The sequence below is a fragment of the Macaca mulatta genome, chromosome X (genome assembly GCF_049350105.2).
Source record: "Macaca mulatta isolate MMU2019108-1 chromosome X, T2T-MMU8v2.0, whole genome shotgun sequence".
Classification (NCBI taxonomy): Eukaryota; Metazoa; Chordata; class Mammalia; order Primates; family Cercopithecidae; genus Macaca; species Macaca mulatta.
In genome coordinates, this window is record NC_133426.1 from 81,649,119 (window position 1) to 81,664,504 (window position 15,386).

Sequence of the window (15,386 nt, forward strand, 5' to 3'; positions counted from 1 at the left end):
TCAAGCAAAAAAGAAAGAAGACAAATTACTAACATCAGAAATGAAAGGCAGGCCTTCAGTACTATTTCTATGAACATTAAAAGAATAATTGAGGGATAGTATGAGCAACTCTAGTACAACAAATTTGATAACTCAGATGAAATGGACAAATTCCTTAAAAGATCCCTTCCTATACAAGATACATTGATAAATTCAATTGGTCTGTATCTATTCAAGAAATTGATTCAATAATTAATAACCTTCCAAAACAGAAAGCACTGATCCAAATGGTTTCACTGGTGAATTTTACTAACTACTTAAAGAAGAAATGATGTGAATTCTCTATAATTTCTTCCAGAAAACAGAAGTAGAGGGAATACTTCCTAACTCATTCCATGAAAACAGTACCACTCTAATATCAAAACCAAAGACATTATAAGAAAAGTACAGACCACCCTCTCTCCTGAATATAGATACAAAAATCCTCAACAAAATATTACCAAATCATACCCAACAATGTACAAAAATAATTATACAACATAACCAGGTGGAATTTATTCTGGGTATGGAAAGCTGGTTCAACATTTGAAAATCGGTTAATGTAATCCATCACATCAACAAGCTAAAGAAGAAAAATCAAATGATAGCGGATGAAGAAAAATAATTTAACAAATTCCAACACCTACTTATTACAAAAACTCCCAGCAAACTAGGAATAGAGGAAAACTTCAACTTGATCACAAACACCTACAAAAAACCTTAAAGCTAATAGCATACTTAATGGTGGGAAACTAAACTGTGAACAAGGCAAGGATGTCCTCTTTTATCACATTACATTCAACACTACTAGAAGTCACAGCTAATGCAATAAGATAAGAAAAGGAAATAAAGGTATTCATTCTAGAAAGGATGAAATAAAACTGTCTTTGCAGGTGATATAATTGTCTATATAGAAAATCTGAAAAAAAAATCAACAAAAAACCCTACTAGAACTAATAAGCAATTACAGCAAGGCTGCAACATACAAAGTCATATACAAAAGTCAACTACCTTCCCACATACCACCAATGAACAATATGCAATTTGAAATAAAAAATACGCCATTTAAATTAAAAACAAAAAATGAAATACTTCAGTACAAATCTAACAAATGTGTGCAAATAAAATACTCCATGTTCATGTATAGGAAGACTCAATATTGTTGAGATGTCAGTTTTCTCCAGCTTGATCTATAGATTCAATGTAACCCCAATCAAAATCCCAGTAAGCAATTTTGTGGATATGGACAAATTGATCCTAAAGTTTATATAGAAAGGCAAAAAATTCAAAACAGCCAACAGAATACTGAAAAAGAAAACAATATTGGAGGTCTGACACTACCCGACTATAAGACTTACTATATGAAGCTACAGTAATCCTGACAGTGTGGTATTGGTCAAAAAACAAACAAGTAGATCGATGGAAATAGAAGAGACAGCACACAAAAACAGACTCACAAAAATACAGTCAACTGATCTTTCACAAAAGGAGCAAAGGCAACCCAGTGGGGAAGAGATAGCCTTTTCAATAAATGATGCTGGAGCAACTGAGCATGCCAATGAAAAAAAAAAAAAAAAGGAATCCAGACACAGACCTTACATATTTCATAAAAATTAACTCTAAATAGATCATAGACCAAAATGTAGAAGATGAAACTATAAATCATCTAGAAGACAATGTAAGATAAAATCCAGGTAACCTTGGGTTTGGCAATGACTTAGCACCAAAAACATGATCTATGAAAGATTGGTAAGTAGGACTTCATTAATATTAAAAACTTCTGCTTTACAAAACACACTGTTAAGAGAATAAGATGACAAGCCACAGACTGGGACAAAGTATTTGCAAAAGACTTGTCTGATAATGTATTTGCATCCAAAATTACAAAAGAACTCTTAAATCTCAAAAATAAGAAAACAATCCAATTTAAAAATGGGCAAAAGAACTGATCAGACATTTCACCAAATAAGATATACAAATGACAAAAAAGCGTATGAAAAGACGTCAACGACATATGTCATTAGGCATTTGTAAAATCAGAACAAAAGTGAGATGCTACTACACACCTATTAGAATGGCTAAAATCTAAAATATCGCTAACACCAAATGCTAGTGAGGATGTGGAGCAACAGGAACTCTTAATCATTGCTTGTAGGAATGTAGAACGGTATACCAACTATAAAAGGTTATTTAGGAGTTTCTTACAAAACAAAACATAGTCTTACAAGACAATCCAGCAATTGTGTTCTTTGGTATTTACCCAAATGAGATGAAAACTTATGGCCACACAAAAACCTGCACACAAATGTTTACTACAGCTTTATCAATGATGGCCAAAATCTAAAGGAAACCAAGATGTCTTTCAACAGGTGAGTGGATAAACACACTATAGTACACCCATATATTATTCAGTGATACAAAGAAAAGAGCTATCAGGTCACACACACACACACACAATGAATATCTTGAAATACATATTGCTAAGTGAAGGAAGCCAGTCTGAAAAAGCTACATACCATATTGTTCCAACTATATGACATTCTGGAAAAGGCAAAACTAGAGAGTTAGTAAAAAGATCACTGTTGTTAGGAATTTTGGAGGAAGGAAGGACAGATGAATAGATGGATCACATGGGATTTTGGGGGTAGGGAAACTATTCTATATGATATATGATATCATAATGGTGAATACATGACATTATACATTTCCCAAAAACCACAAAACTGTAGAACACAAAAAGTGAATCCTAATGTAAACTATGGACTCGGTTAATAATAATGTATCTTTTAAAAATAATTGGTTCATCAGTTTTAGCAAATGTACCATATTAATGCAAGATGCTAATAAGAGAAGAAACTGCATTGTGGGGGGGAAAAAGGGGTATATATAATAACTCTTTGTACTTACTGTTCAATTTTTCTGTAAACTTAAAACTTCTCCAAGATATAGTCTTTTAATAATAATAATAATAATAATGATAATAATAATAAAACAGGGTAAAATTCATACTTCTCAAAGGCATCAGGTAGCACTGCCTCATTTTAAAAAATATTTTTCAGAAAAATTTCAAAAAAAATGAATAAGTACATAAATGTTTTAATTTTACAAATGTCAAAATAGTTATTAAAAAATGCTAAATCCTTCATAAAGCTTTCCCTATATGCTTAATTGTTGGTACACTACTACAGCTTCCTTTGTCTCTCCTTTTGGATGTTTCTATTATGTCATATATATATATTTATATATATATATATATAAAAATCATTATTTGTTAGTCAATAAATATTTGCTCAATATATATATTACCTGTCATACTTTATATAACAGATGCATTTCTGAAGAAAAAGGGTGTTTATTTTTATAAATCACTCTCCCTTGAAATTATTATAATTGTAAAGATAGCTTATTTTTGCACTTGATACTTTAATTTCCTTTGCCCCCAGTTTTTCTGTCATCTAAGTGGTTTCCAAGATGGCAGTGGTTAGAGAATATGAATAAACATTTTTTGGTAATATTAAAGGTAACATAACATTTTATAAAATCAAATGATTTCAATAAATATGTTTTACATTTTCCATAAATCCTGGCATGGTTGTATGTAAAATACTAATAGAAAGGTTGAATTAGGTTGGACGGGCGCCGTGGCTCATGCCTGTAATCCCAACACTTTGGGAGGCTGAGGCAGGTGGATCACCTGAGGTCAGGAGTTTGAGATGAGCCTGACCAATATGAGAAAACCCCATCTCTACTAAAAATACAAAAATAAGCCAGGTATGGTGGCATCCGCCTGTAATCCCAGCTACTTGGGAGGCTGAGACAGGAGAATCGCTTGAACCTGGGAGTCGGAGTTTGCAGTGAGCAGAGATCACGCCACTGCACTCCAGCCTGGGCAACAAGAGTGAAACTCCATCAAAAAAAAAAAAAACACACATCATAGAAGACCTCAAATTTCCCAGATTAATAATATGATACTCCTATGATATATGTATAGATGGTAAGAAAATACATTGCATATGATTTGTAGGGATTTAAGGAATGAATACAAATGGCATTTTGTTTTTGTCTCTCTTGGTAGTGGAACCCCTAAAATACATCTTATATAGAACCCAAACATATTAAAATAGAATTGCTGCAACTCTGCTAGAAGAAATACCAATCCACTCTCTTAGTCTACTCTGGACTCCAAAGCATCTCTACATAATACCGTTTATCTTTAAAATTTTTGCTGGAGACAATGATAGCCTTAAGACCCTCAGAATCAAAAGAACATTAAAAAGTAAATAAGTAAGCAGAAGGTATGCTATGCTCCCATATATTAGGCACAAAATCTTCCTCCTGTTTTCCTCTTCTTATTTGATAATCCTTTCTTTCTTCTTCCTCATCTATGTTTCATGCCTAGTTATGATACCACTACAGCCATGCAGATGGCAGGGTGGCATTTAGAGCTGAGAAGATTCTTGAATACTGCACTAAAATCCCCAGAATATGTGGAGAAGATAGGAAAGATTAGAATATAAAGAGGCCTAGATTGATCCAAGGTGTTTATATGTCAAAGCATATATTCAGGCTTGATGAAAAATAGGAAGTCAAGGATAAAAGGGGATAACAATCCATCTTTCCACACCAATTATAAAATACACCTGCAATACTACTCAAGAATAAACAATGATCACTTTTTAATTATTTGCAAGAGCAAGCACTTTTAAATGGACAGTCTACAAAGCTGTGCAAATGCTTTTAGGAATAGTCAAATGCTACTACTATGTTCTACATGTTTAAAGTTATTCTATGATCTAGTTTCTGTTTTGTAAAAAGAAAATTGTTTTCTATATGCTTTGAAAGTACTAGCAGGCACTCATCATAACATCTGGTAATTTCTTCCTTCTCCTGATTCAAAAGAAATTAAACATTCTTTTTGAGGATTTTCTATATTCCCTTCTGCTTATTTGCAATCAGTTTACATGAGTTTAGTATAGCATTTTCCATCTTATGGGCACTCAGTAGTTGTTGATTAAAGAACCAAATATTAACCTTCTAAAAATATTTTAGTCATTAAGGAAGTTAGTTTAGATCTATGTTTCATACCCTGATATTGACCTGTCACTAAGCAACAGAAATCTGTATTTTAAAGGACTGGAACTCACTCTAAAAATAAATTCTAATACAAATGCCATTACTTAAGACTCCCCACGTTGGCTAGCTTAAATAGTCATGTTCTAACCTGTTCTCTTCAATTAAAAAGAAAGTGTAGAAAACAATCTGCCTTTAACTTGTCAGCAAAGTACTTGCATTCAACTAACAAAGGAGCATATGAGCTCAGAACCATATTTATCCTTAGGTAATTTATATGTAAAAGACAATTCAGCAAACAGTACTATGCTAAAAATGCACGAGGGTTAAAATTTTTAAACAATACCTATTAAAATTACATTTGTAATATTGTTCCCTCTGTTCAGTTTAAACAAATATAACAAAAAATGTGTTCTTGATCTGTTGCTCAGCATCTTGATTTAAGTAAGTACTCTTCCCCAAGAATGGGTGAGATCCACTGGGAGAGTACTCAACAGACATTACAGATGAGAAAGGAGACATGAAATAGAGTCTGATTGTGAATTATTTTGGCTTTACTCTTAACTCTTCGGTCACTCCTTCTCAGTTTCCTCTATTTACTTCCCTAGAGGAACACATTAATCAAAGGTAATGTCCCTAGTTGTCTTCTCTTTCCTTCTACTTGTGTTTTTTTCTTGCTGAACTCACTAATTTGCACTGTTTCAACTGTCATCTCAATCTCTCTAGACCTGGGCTCCTTCCTGAGCTTGTTTCACATTTTGTATTACCAGCTGAATATCTCTATCTGGGTGTTCTGCTAGTACCTAAAACTTAACGTGTCCAAAACCAAGATCTTCATTTTCCCCAAACAAGACCTTCTGATTATACCCGCTTTTGTTAAAGGCATTCTTATTCTCTCATCCTGGAATCCTACTTTTTTTTTTTAACTTCTAATAGTTGATCCATTGCTAAGTATTGTTGACTCTATCTCTCCTACTGCACAGTATCTCTTGCATTTTCCTCCATATTGCAATTTCTACTACCACTTCAGTACAAACTGCTATTAATTCTTATCTAGACTATTATATGAGCCTTATAACTGGTCAGTAAACATTTGCTGAAATGAATGTGTGAAATAAATGGTATCCCTACTTTAGGTCTATCACCACTTGAATTCATCTTTTACACATGGCCAGATTAAGTTCCTAAAACACAGTTCCAACCTTATCACTCATCTATTCAAAATACAGGTTCCTACTTCCCACATAATTAAATACATTTTTCTATTTCACAGTCACAATATTTCACATTTACGAGCTCTAATCTGTCTTTCCAAGCTTATTTGCAAATTCTCTGAAACAACTTACCCTCACTGGAGCCAAGATAGACTATTCACTTCTCTATACATATTATGCTCTCTCACAACTAGGCCATTTTTCATGTTATTCCTACACCTGTAATAATCCTACTCATCAATCAAGGCCTATCTCAGATGTCATCTCCTCTGTGAAACCTTTCCTAACTCCCCATGATGGTGGTTCCTAACTTTCCTCTGAAACCCTACAACACCTGACTGGCACTTCTTTAAATCATTTATGACCTACCTTTTATTAGGGCAATAAAATAAAGCTTGCCTTATCCCATATGGTTTGAGGAAAGAAATTTGCTTTGTTCGTATTTGAATACTCTGCAATGCCAAGAACAGTAGTGTGTATAAGTTCTCAATTAATATTTTTAGGGTAGGGAAAAGAATGAGCAAATAAAGGAGAGTATACATGATACAGGGAAACAATAAGTGGTAAGAACTGAGTTCTAAAATAAAATATTAATCCATATATAAGAGTGGTAGCCAAATTATAGCCAAACCTCCTTTATACTCATTTTAAGCAAACACTTTTAACCATTATTTTTGGAAATCTAAATTTATTTATTTTTAATACTTGTATTTTACTACCTGCCAGGCACTGTTATAAGTCTTTTATATGTTAATTTATTTAATCCTTATAACAACCCTATTTTACAAATGGGGAAACCGAGGCATACAGACTCAACAACTTGCTTAAGGTTACAAGGTGGCAAAGCCCAAGCAGTCTCATTCCTGAGACTTCATCATGACAATATAGTATACCTATAAACATATACTTCCCTGACTTTAAAATCTGAGTAAATTGGGGGCTGGGTGCAGTGGCACATGCCTGTAATCCCAGCACTTTGGGAGGTCGAGGCAGGAGGATTGCCTGGGGTCAGGAGTTAGAGACCAGCCTGGTCAACATGGTGAAACTCCGTCTCTACTAAAAATACAAAAGTTAGCTGGGCACGGTGGCGCGTGCCTATAATCCCAGCTACTCGGGAGGCTGAGGCAGGAGAATCGCTTGAACCCAGGAGGCAGAGATTGCAGTGAGTCAAGATTGTGCCACTGTACTCCAGCCTGGGCAACAAAGTGAGACTCCGTATCAAGAAAAAGAAAGAAAAATCTGACTAAATTGGAAACAAGGTTGTATTTTCTTGAAAACTCAAGGTCATCATTATAACTTAGCTTTATATAGTACAATGACAAACTGAGAAGGCTGATGAAATGCAGAGGGCTCCTATACTGAACGTACCAAAACAGTCAGGTTTTGTGGCTGTTTTTGTTTTGTTTTTTAGCTTTTCTCTTGATATTAAGCTGTTACTTATTACTTATGGCTATCAGTGTTCCTAAAATGGCTTCATCCTCTTTTCAATTTACTGGGATCTGGGAACCAAGCTTACCAAAAATATGTATTAAGTAGGAGCCAAAGAGGTTCCAAAAATCTTCTTTTACAAAGGTGCTTATGCTTTGTTACAATCAATGCTCCTATATCTTACAATGGCTTTAGGAGTGAATTCCACTAATTCTGTGAGAAGTCTGATCCAGAGATAAACAGGACATTACCATATAATTTCTAATGACTGCATAAAATAATTATGTAAACTAAATGAGGGTCCTAAAAGTTGGTTGGTCATGCTACCCCAAAAGTGATTTATACCAGGCCCAGGATTCATAACTAGAAAATGTAGTATTTCTTAGTTAGAGCAACCAAACAATGCATAATTTCTTACCTTTGCACCACCCAAAAATCCAAGCGAAATGGCAACTCTAGCTCGTAGATCTGGCCTGTCTTTGGGCCACACATAAGAAAGCATTGCTTTTATGATTTTCCGAGTATCAACATCTTTTAACTATTGAAAGAGAGAAAACAAAGCAGTGAATAACATGTCATTTCAAATATAACCATAATTCAATAATATAGAATTTATATATTGAGAAATACATGAAAACATTACAAATATAACTTTTATTCTGAATCTAAGGCTAATATCTTTCAAATTCAAAATATTTTGGAGAAAAATTAACTATTTCAATTACTTTAAAAAGTTATTTATTTCTCTTAAATGTCTTACTTTCAATTTTAGCCACTCTCATATTGTTAAAAAAGTAATTTAGTGGTCATGAAGGGATATGTACTATACATTTATTTATTAAGCTACCAAAACACTACAGAAAATTCAAAGAAATTTTCCATATTTCCATTTTTGTAGTAGAAAATTTATATACATTTTGGCTATTTGTCAGTTTTTTATTTAAAATATTTTGGAGTCCCATGTCTAAACTCATGGTAGAGCAGAGTTGCAATACTCCTTTTAGGAAAGCAGAGGGTTTAGTATTGCCTATATCAAACAAAGTTGAGTTACTGAAAATTTCCTCACAAATGCAATTTTCCAGTAATACTGAATCTGATCTAAATGCATCTCACATTTTTTCTTTGTTCCATGTTCCTGAGACAACATTCCCATTAAATCCTTTTGCTTTACTTTCAGCTTCAGAGTGAGAAAATTAAGAATAAAAACCACACTTTCTAATACCAAACTAAGGAGACCAATATACATATATTCTAAAACTACTATATTATTATGGTTGGCAAAACAATCCCCATTTAAAAATTAAAATATTAACTTGATTTCTGGAAAAGATATTTAAAAGAATAAAACATACCCAAAAAACACTGAAAATAAAAAGAAAAGAGTAAAAAAAAAAAAAAAGATACTGCTTATTACTGCTGAGGGCATATGAAAATGAGCAGTCTAATACACTGTTAATGGAGAATACGCTGAAATAATTTTTCTGGAGAGCAATTTGCTATCGTTTACAAGCTTTTAAAATAATATTGCCCTTTGTGTCAAGAATTCTACTTCTGGGAATTTATGCCAAAAAAAAAAAAAACCCTTATAAATATGCTCTAAGTTGAATCAATTTTATCTCCTAAAAATCTCTTGAATCTATTTCTTTCCATTTCTAACCATAAACCTAATCTAAGCTATCATCAATTATCGCATAAACCACTGCAACAATCTCCTAACTGATCTCCCTGCATCTGCTTTGCCCTTATCTAGTAAGTTCACCCTGCAATCAGATTTCCCTTCCAGCTGAAAACCCTTAAGCAGTAGCCTATCATTCTCGGGATAAAAACTAAAATCTGTAACACGGCTTATAAGGCTCTACTTGGTCTGGCCCCTGAATACCTCTCCAGTTATATTTTATACCACTGCTTTCAGTGCTTAGGCCACACTGCCTTTCTTTCAGTTCCTTAAACATGCCATAATCCTTTCTGTCATAGGGACTTTACACAGTAATGTCTACTCTGTCTGGAATAATCTCTCTGTAACACCTTCCCCTGTGGTCCCTTCAACCTCTTTCAACTAGTTGATCAACAGCTCAAATAGCATTTCCTCAATAATGCCTTCCCCAGCCCATCAGGGTCCTTTGCCTTAGTCTCACACAGTACATTATTCCTTTCTTTCACAGTATCCATTTCAGTTATAAACTACATAAACAGCAGTACAATTATTTGATTAATATCTGCTCTCCTGCACATTCCACATGAGTAATCACTCTAATAGTAGTGCTCACTGTTGTAACTCAAAGCCAAATACAGTGACTGACATACAATAGGTACCTAATGAATACCTGTTGAATAACGGAATGAAAATTTAGCTATAAGGTTGTTTATACCAATTCTGTTTTAATAGAAACAAAATTGGAAACAGCCTAAATGATGCATGTTGGAGAACAGCATAAATAGAGTGAACACATACAACAAAACACAGCCATTCAGAAATATACGTAGTGACAGAGGAATGTCTTAAATGAAAAAAGCAGAGTGAAAAAAATATGTTTGTGGGAAAAAATGTGATATACGTAGGAGTTTACACCAAAAGTGTCAATAACAGTAGCTGCAAGTGGGTGGAATCATTGATACTTTTTTATGACTTTTTTTGTTGTTGTTGTTGGCTTGCTTCTACTTTTTATAACTCACATATATTCAGAGGGGTTAGGGAGGGAAGTTATATAATTTTGAGCAGATTTGCAAAGGAATTGGGGGAAACTGTCAACATATGATATAAAACTAACCTGCAGTATATAAGGTACTGTCAAGGCCCAGGACAGTACCTTATATACTACAGGTTAGTTTTACATTATAGTTATCCCTCTAGGACTCAGCAAACTACTTTTCTAGTCTTTTAGGCAGTTTATTGCATAAAAAGTATTAGAAATAAAATTGTTCATATTGTAAAAACACAAGGGTTATCTTCCTGAACTGCTTTAAATACCTAAGATGACAAAAATATGAAATGTGAAAGTATAGTTCTTAACGTTTTATTTTATACACACACATATACATGCTCTTATAACTGGTAAGGCCTTTAAAGGCAGTAATTTTAAAATTCCCTTTCCCAATAGAACTATTATGAAATAAATATAATTTAAAGCATTATAACACAAACTAGGGCATTTCAACCACTTTCCCATTTCATGAGTTTTGTCTATCTTATTTTTCTTGATGGAATAATGGAAAAAGGCCCTGTTTTCACGTATCTTTAGAAACACTCTCTTCTATCAAAACCTTCTACAACACATCCCAGAATTTCTTCAATAAGGACACAGTGAAGTTATGGCTAAGAGCAAGAAAATTATTCTAGTTGGCTTAATAGTGCATAAAATGTCACTTCTTTTAACAAAATGGGTTCTGAAGTTACGTAATCATCCATTATGAGTCCATTAAGCTGTAAAGTACATGAATTCCATTAGTTTTGATAAACTATAAAGTTTGAAAAATAATGCATCTTAAGTGGAGACCAAATCAAAGAGGCACCTCAGAGTCCGAGGCACAGTTTTAATTGATTCATAATATTTTACATATTTATGGGGTACACGTGATATTTTGTTGAACGTACAGAATATGTAATGATCAAATCAGAGTATTAGGGGTATCTATCTCCTTGAGTATTTATCATTTCTATGTGTTGGGAACATTTTAAGTTCTCTCTTCCAGATACTTTGAAATACACATTATTGCTAACTATAGTCACCCTGCTCTGCTATCAAACATTAAAACTTACACTTTTTATCTAACTGTAGGTTTGTACCCATTGACCAATCTCCCTCTATCTCCCACGCCTAACCACACACCCTTCCCAGGCTCTGATACCTATCACTCTATTCTCTACCTCTATAAGATCAACTTTCTTAGATAACATGTGATATTTGTCTTTCTGTGCCTGACTTATTTCACTTAACATACTGACCTCCAGTTCCATCCATGTCGCTGCAAATGACAGGATTTCACTTTTTTATAGACTAAGAGTATTCCACATTTATATTATCGAATTTCCCATTGATGGACACTTAAGATTCCGTATCAGCTATTGTGAAAAGTGCTACAATCAACATACAACATGCAGGTATCCTTTTGATATACTGATTACCTTTCCTTTGGATAAATACCCAGTAGTAGGATGGCTGGATCATATGGTAGTTCCAGTTCCAGTTTTTTGAGAAATCTCCATACTGTTTTTCATAATGGCTGTACTAATTTATAGTCCCACCAACAGTGTATAAGAGCTTCCTTTTGTCTGCATCCTCACCAATATCTGTTTTTTTGTGTGTGTTTTTAATCAAGGCCATTATAACTGAGGGAAGAGGATATCTCATGTGGTCTTGATTTGCATTTCCCTGGTGATTAGTGATGTTGAACATTTTCCCACATACTTGTTGGCCATCAACATGTCTTCTTTTGAGAAATGTCTTTTTAATTGAGTTTTTTTTATTATTGAGTTGAGTTCCTCGTATATTCTGAATATTAGTCTCTTGTTGGATGAAGTTTGAAAATATTTTCTCCCATTTAACAGGTTGTCTCTTCTCTCTGTTGTTCCTTTTGCTGTGTAGAAGCTTTTTAGCTTAATATAGTCCCAGCTGTTTATTTTTGGTTTTGTTATCTGCTTTTCAGGTCTTCACTACAAAATCTTTGCATAGACCAATGTCCTAAAGTATTTTCCCTATTTTTTCTTCTAGTAGTTTTACAGATTCAAGTCTTACATTTAAGTCTTTAATCCATCTTGAGTTGATTTTTGCACATGGTGAGAGATAGGGATTCAGTTTCATTCTTCTATATACAGACTCCAATTTTGCCAGCACAATTTATTAAAGAGAGTGTCCTTTTCCCATGTATGTTCTTGATGCTTTTGTCGAAAATCAGTTGGCTATAAATACATGGATTTATATTTGGATTCCCTATTCTGCTCTATTGGTCTACATATGTTTTTATACCAATACCATGCCATTTTTGTTACAATAGTGTTATAATATATTTTGAAGTCAGGTAGTGTGATGTCTCTAGCTTTATTCTTTTTGCTCAGGATTGCTTCGGCTACATGGGCTCTTTTTTTGGTTCCATACAAATTTTGGAATTCTTTTTTCTATTTCTGTGAAAAATGATGTTATAGTTTTCCTTGTAGAGATCTTTCACCTCCTTGGTTAGGTTTAATCCTGAGTATTTTTTTGGTAGCTATTATAAGTGGGATTGCCTTCTTAATTTTTTTCTTAATGATTTCACCATTGGTGTATAGAAAGACTACTGATTTTTGTATGTTGATTTTGCATCCTGTAACTTTACCAAATTTATTTATCAGATGTAAAAGTTTCGTTGGTGAAGTATTTAGTTTTTTTCTAGATATAAAATCATATCATCAACTAAGAGGGACAATCTGACTTCTTTCCCAATTTGGATGCCTTTTATTTGTTTCTCTTGCCTGATTGCTCTGGCTAGGACTTCTAGTACCATGTTGAATAGGAGTGGTGAAAACAGGCATCCCTGTCTTGTTACAGTTTTTTTTTTTTTTTTTTTTTTTTTTTTTTTTTTGTGGAAAGGCTTTCAACTTTTCCCTATTCGGCATGTTGTTAGCTGTGGGTAAGTCATATATGGCGTTTATCATGTTGAGTTTTTCTATGCCTTCTGTGCTGAGTTTTTATTCTGAAGAGATTTTGAATTTTATCAAATGCTCTTCCTGTGTCTATTGACAAGTGAAAGATTGATTATTTGAAAAGATAAATAAAGCTGAAAGACCACTAGCTAGATTAACCAAGAACAAAATATAAGATTCAAATATGCATAATCAGAAATGGAAAAGGAGACGTACAACTGATACCACAGAAATACAAAATATCATCAGAGACTACTATGAGCACTTCTATGCATACAAACTAGAAAACCTAGAGGAAATAGATACATTTCTGGAAATGTACAACCTCCCAAGATTGAATGAGGAAAAAAACAGAAATACAGAACCCACCAACAATGAGTTTCGAAATTGAATCAGTAATAAAAAATCTCGAAACAAACAAACCAAAAAACCCCAGAACCAGGCAGAGTCACACACAAATTCCATGAGACATATAAATAACTGGCACTAATCCTACTGAAACTGTTCCAAAACATTTCAGCAAGAGGGAATCCTCCGTAACTCATTCTACAAAGGCAGCATTACCCTAAAACCAAAACCAGGCAAGGAAACAACCCAAAAGAAAACAAAACAAAAAACTACAGGCCAATATCCCTGATGAACACAGATGTAAAAATCCTAAACAAAATATCAGTAAACCAACTCTAACAGCACAACAAAAAGATAATATACCATGATCAAGTGGGTTTTATTCCAGGAATGCAAGAATATATGCAAAGCAATAAATGTGATTCACTACATAAACAGAATTAAAAACAAAAATCATCTCAATAGATGCAGAAAAAGCATTCAATAAAATCCAGCATAAACCTTCAATAAACTAGACATAGAAAAAATATACCTCAAAATAATCAAAGCCACATATAGCAAACCCACAGCCAATATCACACTGAATGGGGAAAACTTGAAAGCATTCCTGAGAACGAGAATAGAACAAGGATGCCTACTTTCAACCCCTTCTATTCAACATCTAATTGAGAGTCCTAGCTACAGCAATCAGAGAAGAGAAATAAATAAAAAGCATCCAAACTGGAAAACAGGAAGTCAAATTATCTCTTTTTGCTGATGATATGATCTTACACCTAGAAAACTCCTCCAAAAGGTTCCTCCAAAAGGGTCCTAGAGTTGATAAATAACCTCAGTAAAGTTCAGGATACAAAATCAATGTACAAAAATGAGCATTTCTATACATCAATAACAATCAAGCAGAGAACCAATCAAGAGCTCAATCTCATTTACAATAACTACAAGAAAATAAAATATCTAGGAATACATTTAGCCCATGAGTTGAAAGATCTCTACAAGAAGAACTATAAAACACTGATGAAAGAAGTCATAGAAGACACAAACAAATAGAAAAACAAACTCAAGGATTGAAAGAATCAATATTGTTAAAAAGACCATAATGTCCAAAGCAATTTACAGATTCAACACTACTCCTATCAAACTACTAATGTCATTTTTCACAGAATTAGAAAAAACTGTTCTAAAATTCATACTGAACAAAAAAGAGCCAGAATACCCAAAACAATCCTAAGCAAAAAGAATAAAGAGGTATCACATTATCTGACTTTAAATTATACTACAAGGCTACAATAACCAAAACAGCCTGTACTGGTGTAAAATTACACAGATAGATCAATCAGAAAGAAAGCCGCATATGTACAACTAACAGATCTTTGACAAAGTTGACAAAAGTATATACTGGGGAAAGGACAATCTATTCAATAAATACTGTGGGGAAAATCAGATAGCCACATACAGAATATTGACACTGGACCCATATCTCTCACTAAAAACAAAAATTAACTAAGGTCTAACTATAAAAAGCCTAGAAGAAAACCTAGGAAAAACTTTTCTAGACATTGGCCTAGGCAAAGAATTTATGACTAAGACTGCAAAAGCACAGATAACAAAAGCAAAAATAGACAAATGGAACTCAAATGAAAAAGATTCTACACAGCAAAATAAATAATTAACAGAGTAAATAGAAAACTTAC

General features: G+C 33.5%; 1 protein-coding gene across 8 annotated transcripts in view; it reads right to left on the reverse strand.

Annotated features, from left to right (window-relative positions):
* Positions 1-15,386, reverse strand: part of ABCB7 (ATP binding cassette subfamily B member 7) — a 113,112-nt gene that overhangs the window by 38,348 nt on the left and 59,378 nt on the right. For 6 of the 8 annotated variants that reach the window (XM_077989446.1, XM_077989450.1, XM_015127702.3 and 3 more), the window contains one exon: positions 8,149-8,268. The exons of the other annotated variants lie outside the window; for them this stretch is intronic. In XM_077989446.1, the coding sequence (XP_077845572.1) occupies positions 8,149-8,268 (120 nt within the window). The remainder of the gene's footprint in view (positions 1-8,148; positions 8,269-15,386) is intronic. 8 annotated transcript variants of the gene reach the window in all.